This window comes from Pleurodeles waltl, chromosome 10 (assembly GCF_031143425.1).
Source record: "Pleurodeles waltl isolate 20211129_DDA chromosome 10, aPleWal1.hap1.20221129, whole genome shotgun sequence".
Lineage (NCBI taxonomy): Eukaryota > Metazoa > Chordata > Amphibia > Caudata > Salamandridae > Pleurodeles > Pleurodeles waltl.
This window is the reverse complement of record NC_090449.1, coordinates 823396859-823417679: the sequence shown is the minus strand read 5'-3', so window position 1 is coordinate 823417679 and position 20821 is coordinate 823396859. Positions and strand designations below refer to the sequence as shown.

At 40.7% G+C, this 20821-nt stretch overlaps 1 protein-coding gene across 2 annotated transcripts in view; it reads left to right on the top strand.

Moving 5' to 3' along the window:
• Nucleotides 1–20821, top strand: part of ULK4 (unc-51 like kinase 4) — a 1615551-nt gene that overhangs the window by 171443 nt on the left and 1423287 nt on the right. For both annotated transcript variants that reach the window (XM_069211486.1, XM_069211487.1), the window contains exon 8: nt 5240–5315. In XM_069211486.1, coding sequence (XP_069067587.1) covers nt 5240–5315 — 76 coding nt within the window. The remainder of the gene's footprint in view (nt 1–5239; nt 5316–20821) is intronic.

Sequence of the window (20821 nt, the reverse complement as noted above, 5' to 3'; positions counted from 1 at the left end):
TGTTCCACTTTAGTAAAGAGTTGAAGTTGTACCTCTTTAAAGAACACTGCATCAAAGTGCAGTAGCACTTTTTTAGTCCCAGAATCCTATTCACTTTCTTAGCACTTGTTGACTCTATGCTTGACTTTAACCCTGAATAACGCTCAGCTGCCTTTTGGCTAGGTTCACACAACAGAAACACCACATATACATACATATGTTTTATAGGAATGATTGGCACTGCTAGATCTGGAGCGGGACAAATGTGATAATGGCTGTTCCCCATCCAGAGTGGCACATAAGGCAAAAAAAAATACGGAATGCAATGCAGCCTGACCCATTGCCTGTGGATGAGTGGCCAATGCGTGTCGCATTAAAATTACAAAAAGTGGTGGTTGCAATGCACCTCAGCCATCACGTCAAGCATCACCTTTTATTGTTTTAATGTGACAACCAAATGTTCTGTGCTCACTGTGGAAGATAATTAAAGCTGCATCTCACTGATGAAGCTGACAAGTCTGAAACCAGTTGAGGGATTCCTCTATTTCACTTCAGAAGGGAACTATGTTGCTTAGCAGTTTGGGCTGGCCTATTCTTTTGAGGAGAATCCAGATTGATTTGTGCTTGAGTTGCTCCCCATCTGGAATGGAGCAGAGAAAAAAACAAACAATGGAGTGGAATGCAGCCCCAGATGATTGCAAGTGGCCAAGAAGTTTGCAAGCATGCCATCCATCATATATATATATTTTTTATTTGCTATGGAGTACTTCATCAAATAAATCTTACAGAAGGGCACTAAGCTCTATCTAAAATGAATAATGAACCTGTTTCCTAGCCCTTCTTCTTCACATTATTTTCCCAAACATATTGTTTAGAACAATAGAAATAACTCTGTTATTTTCAACACAAATCATCACAGTCCTCTCCTTTTTCGTGGACCCATCAGAATTTTAATAAGGCTCTTTTTGAGATTACTGTGGCATAGCATTCTTCAAAAAGTGCTCAATAGTTCTAACAGAAGAATAGTATTTTCTCTAATCAAAAGCACATAATCCTACAAATGTGCTACCACGCACAGGACTCTCCACCAGCTCCTAGCATTCCATGCAAAGAGGCTCACTTATCCACTTAGATGCTTATCCACAATGATGCTCACTTAAGCTCACTTGAAGAAACTGCATGGTACCACAAATCAGAACTCGAGTAGACTATAAAGAGATAAACAGAACATTTTTTTTATTTGCTTTTCACTAGACACCTTTTGTGCTTTCAGTGGAACGTATCTTGAGTAGCCCCTCTAGGTTTGAGTTTTCTTTGTCCTTTTTCATAACAAATTAAACCAGCAACCTCCTTTTGGGTCTTGTTCCTTCTGCTTCTCTTGAAGAGCACCTACGATGTAACCTCCCAATTTTTACCCCTTCCTTACCTTTGCAGGAATTGCAGAGAACGTAACATTTTTAATGTGGCCTGGATTAAATAAATAAAGGGAACTGCTTGGGTATTCATTTTCATGTGTTAAAAATACTTTGATTGTTTTAAAGAATATGTTTATTTTTCAAAGCCTTGATTGAATTTTAAACAGTTTTCAAGAGCCATGATCATACACAACATCCAACAACAGTTACAACAGCCAAAATCAGTTGCTTTCACCCTTCAAAATGTCCTCATCCACACTTCTTTGAGACTCTAGTTATTAGGAAAAGCCATCATGTACAGGTAGCTCACTATGGCCCGACTAGTATCTACCTAAATAACTTCTTCCTAATACTCCAGGAAAATGTGTCCACGACCCTCCCTCTATTTTCTAGCTTCTAAAAGTCCCAGGCTCGCATCTTATTGATTTGCCACAACAGTTGTGCATTTTCCTGTTGCTTCAGTTTGAAGGCATCCCAAGCCCTTTGAGGGAGTAGCTTCTGCATTTTCAATATTAGAGATTTATTCCTAAATCTTTTTGCTATTTCTTTCCTTACAAATTATGGCAGTAAAAAGGAGTGGCTGTGTGTGCCAGTGTGGTCACGTTGTTTAAAGCACACAGAGGGTCAGACCACCTGTCACAGGCGAAAGATCTGAGCTGGCTGTTGTACTAGTATCAGTGTCTTCAAACATGGGTAGCAGATCATTGACTACTGAAGTATGTGAGATGCAAGAGTAAGAGTGATGAACGTGCGAGAAGTAGGTGTAATCTTGAATGTTATGATGATGCAGAGACAGGTCGCACAGTGAGTGTTAAAGTGTACCTGTCATTCCCCTTCCTGGATTTGTTCTGTCTCTTTGACCTTGGCTCACCATGCCACTACAAAATTAAGTTAGAATAGTATCCCCATTCAACTGTTAATTCAACTAGGGATGACAAAAAGAGGGAAGTGCTATTGGGAAAACCCTGGCCTTTTTGGTCTTTTCTTGTGAGGTGAGTCTCCGGCAAGTATAGTATTTCTTAAGAACATTTTATTGCCCTATTTAGTACCTCATTTATAGCTGGGATATTAGACATGTTACATTACAAGAGAGTAGTTTCACTGCAGTGATTCAAACTTGTTAGTGATTAGAATATTACTATAGTCTTGATAAGACCTAATGTTGAGAATACGAGAACATTGAGTCTGGCTTACCTTCCTTGGTAGAAATACAGGCATCCTACCCATGGGTATAGTATGATGGGTATTTTGGTAGCATTTCCCACTAAAGCTCCTCCCCAAACACCAGCACATCATAGGTAGAATGAACAAAAAAGGAATCTGTTAAAGCAGTTCTGCCAAAAGTCTAGTGTGCCGGATAGGATCCAGCCCCTACCTTCCAGGCACTTTTACCTCTAGGTTGCACTAAATGAGGGTGGGGGTCACCCTATGCAGCATATCCCATTGACATTTTTTATCTGGTTCATTACAGTGATTGCACCTAGGTATTGAACTATTTCCCCTTAATAGTCTTCCCTCCCCATCCACTGAATGGACAAGCAACTATAGGTTTCTAAAAGAAAAGGCAGGGAGAAAAGCATAACAATGAAAGGTTGCATCGGTTAGCCTGGAAGAGACTCAAGGTGCATGACCTTCTCCATCTTTGTTACATCGCCCCCCAGTGCTATGGCCACCTCTTCCACTTCTTGATTCCGGTTTTTGCATTTGTCTACCTAGGCCCTCATGCTGGGGGGTGGGGGTGGGGGGGTTAGATTTTAGAGCTACTCTCTCACGTCTTAGAATCTGCCAGCTCTGTCCTCTATTTTCTTTGCGGCAGACCTGCCCTCTGTGAAATGCTTAGTCTCTACATGATTAGAAGTGATCTCAAACATTTGCAGCCATCTGCAGTGAATGTTTTCTGTTCTCATTTTCTCAGTGATAGGTCTAAATGTGGCACATCATTGCAGGGTGCCTTGTGATCAATCTTGAAATTCAAGAGTAGTTCTGGCTGGACACCTAGTTGTGCTTTCTTGTGGCTTGCAGTGCTTCCTCTTTGTCTTGTCACAATCATAGTGAAATTTAGACAATATGTCTCTAGTCCTTGCCTTGCCTGCCTCGCCCCACCTGATGTGCTGTGTCCAAATGAACTTTGGCATGGGAGTCCCCTCCACTGTGGACAATAACCCCACCCTAAAGCACATGATGTACACTGCCTCAGCATTTTCTTCCAGGCCTCCAGTGTAGAGATTGTCACTTCTTGATCAATTTTCTATTTCTTCTGCTTTTAGGGGAACCATTTCAAGGTGTGCCTCTGTTGTTTCAAGCCTTGCTCAGTGGTTGGTTTGAGAGTCTATGTTCTATATTTCACCTCCAGTACTCTGGAACCCACCACATTTATATCCAGGCATAAATATCAACATTGGGATATGCTCAACTCTTGGAGACTGTTGTTCATATCTTTCTTAAGGTCATTCCTTTGGTCATGCTCAAAGATTTGAAGATTATTCAGCAATTCTGCTTTTGTTACAGCCATGCTTGAGTTCGTCAGATGAACTGAGGGTTCAGATTATTTTTTACATTCCTGTCTGTGAAGTTAATGATTGTTGCTTGGTGTTTAAAAACATAAGGTATGAGACCTTTTGTGAATGATTTCAGGAGACAGTCAGTTTTCTGAGATTAAGCTGCCACTCTTATGATAAAGCAGCGATGTCACTCTGTACTGAGTTAACAAGGAGCAAGGAAGGTGGTGTAAGTTACTACAAATGAAGTGCTCACATATCCAATAGAAGAGAGCCATAATTATGCATAGCACACTGTGCATTGACCATTTATTTATCAGTCTGTACAACCGTAAAATGGCAGCATCTCTAATCGGTAATTAGGCATGACCTTCTTCGACCCTTGTAACAAAGTTTAAAGGACGAATTCATCAGCTATTGGTTTCCCAGGGCTTCCCTTTCATAATGGTCTTCATTCTCGAGACACTTTCTGTGAGAGTGAAGTTATAGGCCAGAGTTCAATCTCAGCTGCCTTGGATGGGCAGCCAGTGTCGTCATATAGGAGGTCTCCCACAGACTGCAACAGCGTGCTCTCCTCTCAACAGACCCAGCCCTTCCAGCAACAGAACTTACACTGTCCTGTGGGGCACAGTCTCTGGCTTTGTTGGTGATCCACTTCTGGAGCCCTAAGCATACACAAATGAAAGCGAGTTGTACCCTCAGCGAGGCACTGCTGCCATCTTTTCAGCCACTCTCACAGCCTCCAGGAAATCTGACTGCATCAGACCTAGGATCATAGTGCCTTCGTACCATCACTGGGTTCACTAATCACCACAAAACAGTCAGTCAGTGCTAGATATGCCGCATTGTAGATAACAGGACAGATGCAGCAACATTATCACAGACGTTGGGTTGGCAGTTAATGCAAAACTCATCCGTTCGTGCTTCCATCTTGACCACACGCCCTATTTTTAAATAACTTATTGATTCAAGTTTGCTTTTTCAGTATAGCAATTTGTGTTGTGCTCTTTTTAGCTCAATAGGCTGATGAATACAGTTCCCCAAATCGCATTTTGCTTTCTGGATGTTTCTTTCTCTAATCCTATGTTAAGAAATTGTGTGACATTTGGCACTTGTAGTCCTTTTCCCAATTATGTCAGGGGGAAGCAACAAAGACAGCTTGGCTTAGGAAAAACAGTTACCCTCTCCTAAAGTACTAAGGGGCTTGACTTAAGCTTTTTTTTTTTTTTATGCAAAGGTACTTTGTTATTGTAAGTATTCGTTGACAATTATAAAAGGGGGAGGGGCATTATTTCTGTTATGCACATTTTCTCAAAATGTAATTGAAATAGTTGAATTTACTTTCAGGGCCCTCTGCTGCAAAGCCCACACCAGAATTCATTGACGTGTTGAATGGTTTGCTTCAAAAAGATCCCCAGAAAAGGTAGGTTATCAATAAAAATTCCAGTTTTTCAGAATTTCAAGAACAGTAGAATAAATACATTTCAAGTGGAATTTTACAAACCAAGCGGCTTTTCTGCATGAGCTGGGTAAAGAGACAAGCTGTGTGGAAATCCTTACTGAGATGCATCCATGTTTAGCATCTGAGTACCCTGACAAGAAATATAAACCAATTCATAGTGTGCGCTTAGTACCTCTTGTTTGATGTATATTTTATTTGTCTTATTTTATTCTCATTATGACCGCCCTAGTATGTATGGAGAATCATGTGATTCCACTGTCCAATTCACATTCGTTTGTTCTCTTATTAAGAAGGGGCTATAGGTTAAATTCAAGGGTTATCCCTCCTTATAGTTTGCCTTTAGTGAATAAAGGATAATTACTGACACTGTATTACTGACAATCATTTAGTGAATAAAAGGTAATTACTAACAGTGTGGCATTTGCCTGTATGTTTAAACTTCAGCTCCCTATGAAGGCAAAGAGACTTAAAATTAGAGGAGACCCAGCTTTACATTCATCTTAGATGAAGAAAAACACGTTTCTCATGCTGGATCCAAAGGGTTTTAAAATAGAGGCTTGAATATTCATATCCAGCATTAATCTCCCAATAGTCTCCCTAAAGTCTGTAACTTCTTCCACTTGCTTCCATTTTCAGGATTAGTGAGCACTGTGGACTTTGCTCCTCAAAATGTTTAGGGCCTGATTACAACTTTGGCAGAGGGTGTTAATCAGTCCCAAATTTGACGGATATCCTGCCCACCATATTACGAGTTCCTTAGGATATAATGGACTCGTAATAGGGCGGGTGGTATATCCGTCATATTTGGGACGGATTAACACCCTCCTCCAAAGTTGTAATCAGGCCCATAGTCATGCCTACCTACTACTTTTCCGAGATCTCTTTTAGAGCCACTGTGGTGGTTTTTTATCAAGGGCTGGGTGTGGAATTTCATTTTCCATATCTGATGAACCAACCCTTTAGGCTCCTCAGTGCCAGTCTCAACACAAATTGCAGATGATGACCCTTGTAAAGTTGTGAAAATAACTCTAGGAGTTAAAACCCAGAAAGGCGTTGGAGGAATTCTTTTTTTGCTGGTCCTTGTAGTTGGACTGGTGTGTTATGCTCGTATGTTTATTTGTAATGCACAAGCAATGCCAGAGGTCTAGGTTCAAGACACAGAAAATACCAGTAGAGCACACCAAGTATGAGAAGCCTGGGACACAGCAGAATACCTTCTGTTTTTTCCTTTGATGCTTCAGTGAGTTTTCGCCCACCCCTTGATTGCAGCCATATTGAAAATCCAGATCAAATAAACAGAAACTTCTTAATCATTGTGGGGTTTTACTCAGTTTCAGAGCACATAATGGTGTAACAAGTGCCTTCTAAAGGGAAAAAATTGTCTGGGTGCTTAAACTCCCCATGTGAGATACCAGATTCTTATCCTACATGCTGTGTATTAGACAAAGCTACAAGTGCTCACAAGAGCTGTTGTGCACAATCAGTAGTCTGGTGACCAAGAAAACATACATAATTATAAACAGAAACTGATTTGCACTTATTGAAAATGGCCAAAAGCAACACACAGAAATGACAATACTAATATAAAGATCATTTTAAAACTATCCAGCTTCAGTTATCATTATTGCCTGTAGCATAAGGAAGTGCTGCTTCCATTTCTGCTTAAAGCTTGAATGGCTATTTTATATCCTCAGGTATTTAGCAAGCTTGTTCTAAATCTTTGCTCTTGGCAATCTTAGTGTTCTGCTCAAATTTGGATACTTGCCATATGGGGATTGTGTTTTTTTTGGTCTGAACAGGAATGCAGAAGTTGGACTAGTTGCTGAAAGTTGAAGAAATTTATCATGTATTTTTGGGAATTTTAGCTCTTGAAACCGGACAAAAGACTGGGTATTTTATTTGATGTTCCAGGTTCCTCCAAGCCAACTGATTTCTGATGGTAGAGGCATGGCCTTTTTATGTTAGACCAAAGATAATTAGAGCCACCCCTTTTTGTATTAGTTAGAGCTTGTATACAGCTCTTTTCGGGATATTCAAATATATGGCCATATACTACTGAAGACTAATCATCGCCTCTCTGAATTAGCTATTTATGATGGTCCATTGTCTCTGTAATTGTCATGTGGCTCAAATGAACCATTCTTACAAAGTTTTAGGATGGATAACTCACTCGTCTGGTTTCTTGATGTAAAATACAATTGTGTTTAAAAAATAATGCTCCATTGCCAAATAGATTTTTGACATGGCATGTAGATGGAATTGAGCACATCTTACGGTTGCTTGGATCTGGGGATGATAAAGAATCAAAGAGCACACCCAGGTGATGTGCTGCCTTAACTGGGCTGTTACTTGACTTAGTTGGAAGGGCCTGAACCTGGGAGACATTTTCTAATATTAGTATGCTTTTAACTTCTGGACTGAGTTAACAGAATGCAGTAATAATATGCTGATTTTGACTTGCACGACTGAAATAGCAGAGATATAATGTTTTCTCAGCCTGCTTCTGTTGTATTTGAGAAGCGACCACTCTTTTGTTTCACTGTTGTCTTATGGGAATCATGCACTACAAGACACTTCCCAGAAGATTTCCCTTTGTAAAATATCTCCCTCAATGCCTTAAGACGGTTGGTTAAAATACCCTGTCATTAATAATTTCTTAAACAAGTGTGCGTCCTTCTTTCCTAATATGCTTACTTATTATCCTTTTAATTGTAGAATGTTGCATATACAGTTTAAAAGATAAAGGTGATAGTTTAACTGTCATTTGAGATCCTCTCTGGATATAGAGGCAGGTTGTCACTAGTGCTGTTTAATTTCGGTTTAAACATCAGAAGCAAAAGTAGAGAAATGTGAATAAGGTAAAAAATAAGCAGTTTTGGCTAAAAATTAAGCGCAAATATACAGTCATTAATTGTGATTCCACACATTTCTGAAAAGTTCAAATGAAACTGTTTTCACCTCTCTGGTTACAAATTTAATATACAGTGGTTGTTAATTGCCAATATTATGTAAATTTATTGGTAGCTTATACCCCTGGGGAAATACACCTACACTTTGAAATAGAATTATTTCTAGAATTCCATAAAAGGGTAATTGATGCAAGCAATAAGAAATGTGCAAACACTTGTTAGGTCTTCCTGAATTGGCCGTTTTTTAGGGCAGATTCTTTGCACACAACCTGTGGTCCGGCAAGAACTATTCATTGTGCATAATTACACAGCAAATGCACTCTTAGTTTTAGTCTTAGTTTACAATCCCCTCTTCTGAATGGCTGTGGTCTCTTGCCATTTACCACATTTTTTTTCTTTCCTGCCAGAATTGTTTTTCAAACAACACCTCTCAACATCTTCAAAGCTCTTTTGAAAGACATTTTGCAGTTTACTTCATTCTTCCTCCTCAACTAATATATCCTCACTTTAACGTCTTTCATTGTGCAGAAATAAATCTTAGAAAGGCCACAAGGACGAAGCATTCTCTATTTACCAGTCAGGGGCACAGTGAAAGAATGCCCCTCAGAATATGCTCCACAAGCCATTAAAATATTGTGGGGGCATCAGGCTGTCATATAGGGAATATTTAGAGCCTCATATGAATCTGCAGAGAAGTACCTTTGCAGAAACAAAAACCTACAATAGCTGCTACCCCCCAACTCACTCCTATCTCAGTTGTCCATGGATCCTGCTAGATATAAAAACAAATAGGAATAGAAGGAAAACTTGTAGCACAATTAGATTGCACCTTGCCATCGTGGTACTCTACATCGACAGACCTGATAGTGTACTTCTGGTTGCTCTCTGTCAAAACCACTTATGTAAAGGAGATCAGTATTGAAGCTTGCACTATCTGAGGTCGCTTCCCTGAAGCCATACTTGATTGAAATATTCAATGTTGAAGGACACACCGTCCAACAAAATAAGAATCACTGGTTGCTTTATTCTCACAAAAACACTTTTATTTAGTATTACCAGAAAGGAACATTGGTAGAAGAAGATCCAAATGAGTTGTACATACCTGGGCGTTAAGACATGTTACTGTTGTGTTGTTATCTTTTGACAATCTTGTAGTCAAAAGACATCTTATAGTCTTTTTAGGTTGAGCATAGCAGTGCGCAAGTGCTGCTTTTCTGACGTGTTGGTATTTACGTGGGCTTTTAACCATGCCCACCTCACACCCATCACTTTCACATGTTCATGGGCTTGCCTTTCAAAAATCCTTTGATGACATTGGTAAATCTTTACGTTTGTCTCTCCTGGGGGCAGTTTTGTGACCGCCTTGGACATCGACCCTGTTACATGGATAATTGCACGTTTGTCAATATGTTTGATTGCGAGCGAACTTCTTTTTCCTTTTGTGTGTCTCCTTAGCGCTCATGCTCATGGCGGCAGTGGCGCTTTGATTTGACTTGCTTATGTCAACTGCTTTACTTTTCATTTTCAAGTTATGTAGCAAGAAAAGTCCAGTCAGGAATTTGCCACACAAATAGCTCTAACTCGAGCAAACGCGAGACCCATTGCATTGCAAATGCTTATTTAATTTTCCTTTCACTCAGAGAACTACTTTGTTAGTGGTATCTGAATATCATTTTGACCAGAAAAGATAGTCTTGCCCTCACTGGTCCTTGAGGGGGACTAGGTTAGCTATCTGAGTACAATATATGGAGCTGACACCGTGTACTTGTGCAGAGAAGAAGCACTGCCCGATGAAGAGATTGCCAGTTTTAACAATAAAATCCATAAAGAACATAAAATTGACAATTGGGAGCCGGTCTAGATAATCTGATGGCAATAATTATTAAAAACACTATGGAATGTTGTGCCAAGTTTTTTCAGTTCCACTTATAATATATTTATTAAGTTGGGCTCCTACCACAAGAGAGGGAAAGGCACAATTATAAGCCAAATAATAGAACAAGCATTGGCAAAGCCAGTACGTCTCACCAATGCTAGATGTATTTCTTTGACAATGTTGTTTTTTTTTTTTTTTTTTTTTTTAGTTATGTTGTATGCTATTGTATGGTATGTCATTGTAGCATACGGGGTGTCATTTTATGGTATAGTATGGTATGGCCTGTCATTGTACAGTAAGCAACAAAAAGCTGAAGAGGTTAGTTTGTTACTCAGAATCACCTCAGTGTTACCGAAGTGAGATGTACAACCTCCAGTATCAGAGAGGAGCTGTAAATGAACTGAAATTCAACATCTGTGGGAGTTACAGAAGGAGCAGGTGAAAATGTACGGAGGAGCTTAAGAGACACTTGTACTGTTTTGTGTTGGTTACGTAGGGCCAAGCATCGACATTATCTGGGGATAAGAAAAGAAAAGTAAACTCACAGAAGTCCATGCGAGTAGGTCTACTATTGTGAATTTCTTTTTGTGAGCAGGACACCACAGTTAACAAAACCATGGTGTTGTCAATTGTTTCCTGTGAAGTTGTTTATGGTTATCATAGGGCATGTTAACTTTATGTATACCTTTGTGGAAATATTTAATACCGCAGCACAAGAACTATTTGGCGCCTTAAATTATTCCAAATGCAGTCACTCTGTGAAGCTATAGGGATAGGCAGGACTCACTACACTTGTTTAGGTAGCAGCAGATGCTGCAAATCTCAAGGGGAGGGGAGGAGGAGGGACGGGGTGATTAAAAAAAAATATATAATAATTTTTTTTAAAACATACCTTTTCCCCGCCACCTCCTCCTGCCGCGTTGCTCCTGTGGTCTTCTTGTGGTGTCCCAGCATTTGCTGGGACACCAGCACACGCTCCCCAGCAATCCTGGTGCTGCTTTCATGCAAAAGCTAGCATGAAAGGAGAGTCCGGATTAGTCTGAGCGGCAGTGACTGCCGCTCAGACATAGCCCTGGGGTCTGTGCAGTTTCTCCAGGCCGGCTGTTTAACACAGCTGGAAAAACCTAAGCACACGTGTGTTTGGCTGCACTCTCCCACTTCTCGTGGCCCAGTCCGGCCCCTCCCTGCACATGCTTGCTGAGCCAGGAGATGAAAGATAAAACAATATTGTTTTTTCTTTCATCTCCTGGCTTCGCCGGAGGAGGGGGAAGGGGCGACGCTCCTTCGCCATTGCCAAGGAGCTGCCCCTGTTTTTTGGATTAGAATGGGGTTAAAAATGGACATCTCAGTGTGTCTGTTGTATATGTCACACCTGATACATCAGGCTACAGAGATAGTGTAGGATTCTTATTAGTAGCATAGCTTTGTTCTCATTGTGATGTAGTTTGGAATCTGTTCTGAGGCATTCGATAGATTCCTTGTTCCACTGTGTTCAGTTATTTTTTTGGTGGAGTACGGAGCTAATCGGAAGCCTCAGTTGTGGGTTCTTCCTTTGTGCGTATCTATTTGGAATAAACCTACTTTGGTTTCACAAACATACCTCGTCCGGATGTCTGGTGCTTTCCACAGTTGGTACTAGGAGTGGGGTAGACGCGGATTGGACTAACGACGAACCCATCGACGAGAAGGAAAAAAAAAAGATACAGCTGAGGACGGTGTATCTTCGCAATCGTAACTTGTGGGATTCAGAGGAAAGCTGTGAGTTTCCTTGTTGTGGAGTGCGACTTTTGTGAGCAATGTTGAGCTTGTGTTTTTAAAAAATAAAGTGCACACGCACTACGTTTTCTTGTCGCGCGTGCATTCCTGATATGACGTGTGCAATATAACGCTCATTTCAATCTGTGCGTAAGTCCAACCCCTCGCGACGCGTGTGCATTCCTGATATGACGCGTGCAGTATAACGCGCGTTTCAATCTGTGTGCACGTCCAACCCCTTGCGCATCTCGCACTGCATTCTGGGATACAGAAGAATACAGCAACGCGCTGAAGTTAACAAATTGAGTGCGCGTTCGAGCTTTCATGCTGGATGGTCTTGGATACTGGCATATATTTAAAAAAAAAAAGAACAAACCATAGACAAGTTGAAAAAAAAACAATAAACAATACACTTTGAATTTTATCTTCAGAGGAAAACATTCTGGTAAATGAAAAAAAATATTGTTAAAGGAGATTCATCAGCTCTTCGTTTTGACGGCCATTTTGGTTTGGCATATAGTCCATTTACATAATATTCATAATTTTTTTTTTCTGTTTTGGTTGCCATCTTGTTTTGGGACATGTTATCCATTCTACAAAATATATATATATACACACAATAAAATACATAAATGAGAACAACAGTAAAGCACTTCATAGGGGAAATTTTTACTTGTTTGGTGGAATGGCGACATCTCAAAGAGTAATTCAACCACCACCTTTCTTGCAAAAATACGGTAAGCCAGATATAAAGTGGAAGGAGTGGTTACGCATTTTAGAAAATTATATCACAGCTAATGACGCAAGTGAATATTCGCCGGTTATGAAAATGGCCTTGCTTTTCAATCATCTCTGTATCGCTGGGCAAAGTTTTTTTGATAATCTTCCAGTAATACCTGCTCCTACTAATGAAAACACTCCCTGGAATGTCTATTTGGAAGCGAAACAACGTATGTGCAAGCAGTATTTGGAAGAACCAAGTGTTCTTTTGGAAAGACATAGGTGGTCATTACAACCCTGGCGGACGGGGTGTTTGTATACCCCAGTGCAAGCATTCCTGTGTGTGGGTTTGTGTGATGATGGTTGGGGGGGTGTTCTGGGTATATGCAGTGGGCATGCTTTAGTGCTGGGTGTCCATGCTTAGTTGTGTCATGCAGGGCTTGGTGTTGGGATGGGTGGTTGGTGTCATGGGTACATTAGTGAGGAGTTGTAGTGATAGGGGAGGGGGTGAGGGAGGGGGTTGTGAGAGCATGCAGGTAGGGTGGGGGATCTGATATTTAAGATTTGACTTACCAGTGTCCCATCCTCCACATACTCCTCCGAGGCCCTCACGATGCAAGATGGTCAAGACTTGGTCCTCCCATGTTGTTAGTTGTGGGGGAGGAGGTGGGGGTCCGCCGCCAGTCCGCTGCACCGCGATGTTGTGCCTGGAGACCGTTGAACGCACCTTCCCCCGTAGGTCGTTCCACCTCTTCCTGATGTCCTCCCTATTTCTTGGGTGCTGTCCCACGGCGTTCACCCTATCCACTATTCTGCACCATAACTCCATCTTCCTGGCTATTGATGTGTGCTGTACCTGTGAGCCAAATAGCTGTGGCTCTACCCGGACGATTTCCTCCACCATGACCCTGAGCTCCTCCTCGGAGAAGCGGGGGTGTCTTTGGCGTGCCATGGGGTGGTGTATGTGGTGATGAGTGTGGTGAGTGTAGTGGTGTGTGGTGTTTTGTGTGTGGATGTTGTGCGGGTGATGGTGTTGTGTGCCTCTGTGTGATGGGGTTGTCAATTGCTGTGCTCTCTCTGGCCTTCTTTTAGAATTTCTGGTTGTAGGGGTTTGTGGGTGATGTGGGTGTGTGTTTTATATTGTATTGGGTGTGTGGGAGTGGTGTGTGTATGTGTATCAGGTGTGTGTATTTGGAATTGTCCAATGTGGCGGTGTTTTGTAGATGTGTGTGTATTTTGAGCGCAGCGGTGTGTACCGCCAATGGAATACCGCGGTTGAAAGACCGCTGCGTGGATTCGTGGGTCGTAATAGCATGGGCGTGTTTCTGTTGGAGTGGAGGTGGAGGATTTGTTTCCGCCAGTTTATCACTGACCTTTGGTGTGGCGGTGTTGTGTGGGTGTCTGGATTTCGGCGGATTCCGAAATGTGTCATAATTGCTGTGGCGGAATTCCGCGGCGGTGTATTGGCGGTCTTCTGCATGGCGGTAAGCGGCTTTTACCGCCAATGTTGTAATGACCCCCATAATTTTTTCAAATGTAAGCAAACTTGTGACGAGCCGGTGGAGGAATATATTGCCACACTAAGAATGTTGGCATCCAAATGTGAGTTTGAGAATAGCGTTGATATTTAAATAACAGATCAATTTGTTTTTAATTGCTTCTCAAAGAAAAAGACTGTTGACTTGCAGGAACCCATCTTTGATGGAAACCAAAGACATAACATAGGGTATTGAGAGATCTATTGTTACTACCCAAGTAATGTCAAGTCATGGGAAAGAACACCAAAGCCGGAGTGGTTTGTCTCCCATTAATTACATCTCTAATGAAACCATATCTATATGTGCCTTGAGAAAAGAAAACAAACTTCGGAAAAACAGCAACACTTGCTATAGGTGTGGGTCTAAGAATCACATTGGAAACTCTTCATTGTGTCCTGCACAAGGAAAGAAATGTAACAGATGTCACAAGATGGGCCATTTTCAGTAAGTATGCAGGGCATCAGTCGGAGCATACACCAAGACGAAGGTCAACAGTCTCAGTTTACCCGATGAGAAGGAATATTTGCAAGAATGTAGAGACAATTTTTCAAATGTAGTATTGACTATAGACTTGGACCCCATGGAAAAGAATCTTTCGGGTTGTGGAGAAAGTAAAATTATAAAAGGATCTTTTTGTCAAGTCACTATTGATAAAAAGAAAATGACAGTAATGGCAGATTCTGGTGCACCTGTAACTATTCTAGCTGATAGCACATTTCACAAATTATGGCCTAAGAGTTCAAAATTGTTACCAGCGGATACATGTCCAAAAGCTTTTGGAGAACAAGATGTGGACTTGTTAGGTTACTTTATTTCTGATCTTGAGTGTCTGGGTAGAGTAATCAATACTAAAATGTATTTGGCTGTTGAAGGACGAGACATTGTGGGGTGGAGAGATTTGGCAAAATTAGGTATAGACCTGTGTCCATGCCATATACAACCGGTTGTACTGGGTGACATGCCTATTTTAAACATTGAGAAAGATGAGGCTATCAAACAGTTAATGGCACATTAATTTCCAGAAGTTTTCAGGGATGCTATAGGTAGAGTAGAAGGGTTTGAACATCACATTAAACTTAAGAAAGGAGTAGTTCCAGTTGTACACAAGGTCAGAGCAGTACCTTTAAGTGTGAGAAGTGATTTAAAGTAACTTTGGGGGAAATTGACAGAGGAAGGAGTAATTACACCAACTGATTCATCTGAGTGGGTGTCACCAATTGTCATAACGGAGAACACAACTGGTGATTCGAGACTCTGTGTGGATCTCAGATCATTAATCAGAATATAGTAGTGGATTGTCATCAGTTACCTCACATACAAGAGATGTTAGCTAATGTAGGAGATGCCAAGTATTTCACTACTATAGATCTGCACTCAGCCTATCATCAGATAGTGCTTACGCCTGATTCTCAGTTTTGGACAACATTTGTCACACCTTTTGGGGTCTATAAATATTTAAGATTACCTTTTAGGTTTGCATCAGCAGCAAGTGTTTTTCAAAAATTGATGGACAATCTGTTTAGTGAAGTGAAACAAGTTCAAGCATTTCAAGATCATATTCTTGTTTTCACCAAAACTAAGGATGAACATGTTGTTGTACTGGAAAACGTTTTGGGCATATTGGCATATCATGGAATGACAGTAAAACTAGATAAGTGCACATTAATGACAAAAGAAGTAGAATACTTAGGGCATACAATTTCAGAGCCAGGAATCAAACCCAAAGCTTGTAATGTGAAGTCTATTGTGGATGCTCCTCCTCCTACAGACAAGTATTTACTCAAGTCTTATTTGGGGCTTTATGAGTACTATGCTAGGTTTGTCCCAGGTTACAGTTTATTGGTACAGCCTTTACGATCTCTTATTAAAAATGGAGCCAAATTTGTTTAGACTGAAGAGGTAGACCTGGCTTTTAATGAGATCAATAAACTAGTTGTGGCAGCACCTTCTCTACAGTCGTTTGAGCCTCAAGGAAAGTCATTCATCACAGTTGATGCTAGTCTTAAAGGAATAGGGGCAATATTTGGACAATGGTTAAGAGGTAAAGAAAACACAGTAGCTTTTGCTTCGAAAACTCTTTCAAAGGCTGAAAGAACTTATAGCACTATAGACAGAGAAGCATTAGCCTGTGTGTGGGCAGTAGAAAAATTGAAAACATATGTTTGGGGAATGTCGTTTGATTTGTTTACCGACCATAAACCTCTGGTTTATATTTTAAGTGGAAGTGGCCTTGGTAAAGCATCTGCACGTCTAATCAGGTTGTTATCCAAACTCCAAGAGTACAATTTTAGTATAAAATATCTTCAAGGAGGGAAGAATTATCATGCAGATTGTTTGTTGAGGTTAGCTTTGGATGAGAAAGAGGGAAGTATACTGGAGGATGAAGAGTGTGTTGTAGCTATGGTGGATGTGCTTGTCCTGTGTGAAGGTGTGATTTCGGAGCAAGAGTGGATAAGCGCCACTGTGCATGATGAGTGTTTACAGAGAGTGATTCAGTATATTAAATCTGGATGGCCACCTATAAAGTCACTATCTCATGATTTAAGATGTTTTGCGCAAGAGGCTTCAGGATTGCCGATTGTAAACAATATTTGCAAACAAAACACTTTGTCCCTCCTTTTTCCTTACATGCGCGTCTCACTGAATTAGCACATGCAGGGCATCTAGGTATTTCAGCTACATGTAAGAAACTCAAACCGTATTGATGGTGGCCAGGTTTGGACAAGTCTCTTTCCATTTTGGTTGAAAAATGTCCACAATGTATTGTTTCTGACAAACATTGGAAGTCCAGTCATAAACCGTTATTGCCTGTTCCTATTCCAGAGAGTCCATGGACAAAAGTGGCTATGGATTTCTCTGGTCCTTTTGTTTTGGTACCTTGTGTGCTAAAATACTTGATTGTTTTAGTGGATTATTTCTTGAAATGGATATATTTTGAGTTCGTAGATGCTCCTTGTATCAAATCAGCTATTGCATTTTTGGATAAAATGTTCCTAATTGAGGGAATCACAAATATGTTGTTACAGATAATGGAACACATTTTGTATCGAGAGAAATGAAAGATTTTATGCACAAACATGATATTGTTCATTTGCAAGTAGCACTGTATAGTCCATCATCTAATGGTTTGATTGAGAGGGTCAATCGTTTTTTAAAAGAAGGCGTACAAACAGCTCTTAGTTCAAACCTTGATGTTACAGAATTTTTGAAAGGAAAAGTGTGGGCGTACTTGACTACACCTCATTCTACCACTAATATAACTCCTTTTCGTGCATTACGAGGTAGAGAGGCAAAGACAAATTTGTTGCCTGCTTGGCTTAGCACTAGTGATAAAAATAGTCATATAAGTAACTATTTGTTGAGAGATGATTTTAGAGAGAAGGTTTGGTATAACCAGTCTAAACAAAAGGAGTATTATGATAGTAAACACAATGCTCGTGAAGTTGGTGTACAGGTAAATGATTGGGTTTTGATCAGGAAACTGAACAAAGTTAGAAAAGGCGAATCAAAGTTTGCCCTACCTGCAAAGGCGATTAAAACAAGTAAAGCAGCTGTTTTGTTAAAAGACAAGGGGTGGTGGAATAAAGACAGTGTGGTACCGATTTCTAAAACACAAGCTGAAATATTTTTCAAAACATGTTATAATAAAGAGGAGGGCAATTCTATGCTTTCTACTGATGTCTGTTCACATACCACACAAGCTCAAAATGAGAATGGTACAAGTTTAATGCCTCATGGAGGGTCTAGGATATTACCTTGCACTGATGCTATTGTTGAGGAAACAAATCAAAGTGGCCATTGTTTCCAAAGATCCAGACCATCTGTTTTACCAGCAAATATTCAGGATTTTGTGATGTATTGATTTATGATTCAAAGTTGTATTGTTATAATTGACTTGTATTTATTGTTATCTTTATTTGTTTGTTTTTTATTTGTTAAGGGGTGAGGGTGATGTAGTATTCTTATTAGTAGCATAGCTTTGTTCTCATTGTGATGTAGTTTGGAATCTGTTCTGAGGCATTCAATAGATTTGTTGTTCCACCATATTCAGTTATTTTCGGTGGTGCTAATCGGAAGCCTCAGTCGTAGGTTCTTCCTTTGTGCGTATCTATTTGGAATAAACCTACTTTGGTTTCACAAACATACCTCATCCGGATGTCTGGTGCTTTCCGTCGACTTAGCCACAGATAGTCTGCAGAAAGAATTCAAGCCATAAAAAAAATAGATTGACTTAGTGTGCCATTTGTTTTCTGAGTGAGGTTGTACCAGGCTGGCAGGACACAGGCTAACTTGACTAAGCTGAAGTTTAATTACTTTTCATTCGATAAATTTTTAATGTTTGTTTATAGCATTCACAAAATCTCACTAGAGTAGTACGAAGTTATATTTTGTAGTCTTGCTCTGTGATCATGCTCACAATTTCAATTACTGCCAACACCACCAGAAGACATATGCCAGGGCATTTCGGCCCTAAAATGTGAACTTCTCGCTTTTGTTTCTGTCTTGTGACACATTGTAAATACATTGCCATTACTACATATTTTGTTTTAATTTTCCTGTTTCATAAGGACTCCTGGTTACATCACCTCCTACAAGAGCCCAGGTTTGAGCAGTATGATTAATATGCTTACTTAAATTCACCTGCTGCTCCAATTATCATATAAATGTAAATGTAATGGTAACCTTTGTGCACTGCGATTCTCCCTTCAGAAATCTACGTCAGGAGGGTAGCACAGCAGGTTTGTGTGCTAACTGCATACTGGTAGGATTGACCCAGCCTTCTTTTATTAGTTACATTGGTAATAGTACCGGCTTTTGTTTACAGATAGGCTCAAACGGCAAAACAGTGCAAAGAAGTGTTGTATAAAGGTGAATTGTGATTATGTAAAATTCTTCAGTGTTATGTCCAAATTACAAGTTAAATCCTTGAAGCATGCGTTTGCTGCTTGCTTTTTAAGATACCACAAAAATGATGCACGAAGGCAGGATGTGTGGGACAGGCCCAGTCCCCATCATAGACCACATGCGTCCGCTGTATACTTTTTCAGGCAACACATCGCATGTAAACAACTGTTCAAAACCTCTGTTTGCACAACAGAACCTGTATGTTTTATCTTGGCAGTCACAAGACTCTAGACGTGTCAGTGTAGGATGGGAAGGCAAATGCTACTTATATCTACAAAAAAACTCAGTTAAATCAAGGAGCAAACAATTAACCTGACTCAGACACAGTGGGGTGACCTTAACAAATGCTCTATGTAAAAAAGAAATATGGGCCTTCTATAAAATACATGCCTGTGTGTCGTATTTGTCAGGCTGGCATCGTGTCGAACAGAGCTTCCCTTTTTTCCAGGGATGTTGCCAGTTGGTTGAAAATTCAGCATAGTAAATATTAAAGACAAGCATTGCCAAAGCAGATGGGTCCCAAAAAGCAGACCTGTTGACTTTGCCAATGTTTATGTTATCAATGCGGCGTGCATAATTAAAAGCCCTCATTCTCAGCTTAGCAGTAAAGCAAGGCGACATGCAGTGTTGAATGTAAATAAGCTTCTTGGATGGGAAGGCGAGCTTCTAGAGAATCGACATTGCTAAAAGTTATGAGCCTCTGACACCGGAAGGCCTCAGAGCCATCTGTGATAAGTGCACTCTATGCTTGTTGCCAACACAATTGAAACCTATTATATCGGCACAGGATTATGTTATGTTAGGTTGATTTGTATAGCGCACTAATCACCTGAGAGGGTATCCAGGCGCTAGGGCATGTGTGTAGTTTTGTGGCCTTCTACGAGAGCCAAGTCTTCAGCTTCTTGCAGAACTCAAGCAGTGAGGTGAGGCTCATATGTGTACAGGGAGGTTGTTCCATTTCGTGCGTGAGATGTAAGAGAACGAGTGACCTCCAGTTTTGATTTTGCAGATGCAGGGAATGTGTGGGAGTGAGAGTGAGGCAGAGCATGGGTGTCTAGTGGTGTGGTGAAAGTATATGCAGTTGTTCAGGTATTCTGGTCCTGTGTTGTCTAGACCTTTGTATGTGTGCATAAGGAATTTGAATTGGCTGCGCTTCTGAGTGAGGAGCTATTGAAGCTTCCTGAGGTGCAGTTTGATGTGGGTGTGGCATAAGAGGTCGAGTACGGTGTTTTGGCTGGTCTGGAGTCTGTGTAGGAGTTGTTTGGATATTCCGACATAGAGTGTGTTGCCATAGTCCAGGCTGCTGGTGATGAGTGCTTGTGTGACGGTAACCATTTGAAGATTTTTGGCGCATGTGTAGGATGTGGAAGCAGGAGGTGCACACTGCTTTGACTTGAGCCGTCATATTGAATTTGTCATCCAGGATGAGCCCTAGATTTCTTGCGTGGTCTCTGTGTGTGGTTGTTGGTCCTAGCTCCAATGGCCCCCAAGTGGAGTGCCATGGGGAGATATTGTTGCCAAAGACCAGTACTTCCATGTTGTCAGAGCAGAGCTGCAGGCAGTTGATTTGCATCCAGTCTGCTACCATAGTCATGCAGTTGATGAAATGGTTCTGGCGGTGGTTGTTTTGTCCGTTAATGAGAGGATGAGTTCGGCGACATTGGCATAGGAGATGACAGTGATGTCTTGTGATCAGATGATGTTGACAAGTGGTGTGATGTATATGTTGAAAAGGGTAGGGTTGAGGGATGCTTCCTGTAGGAC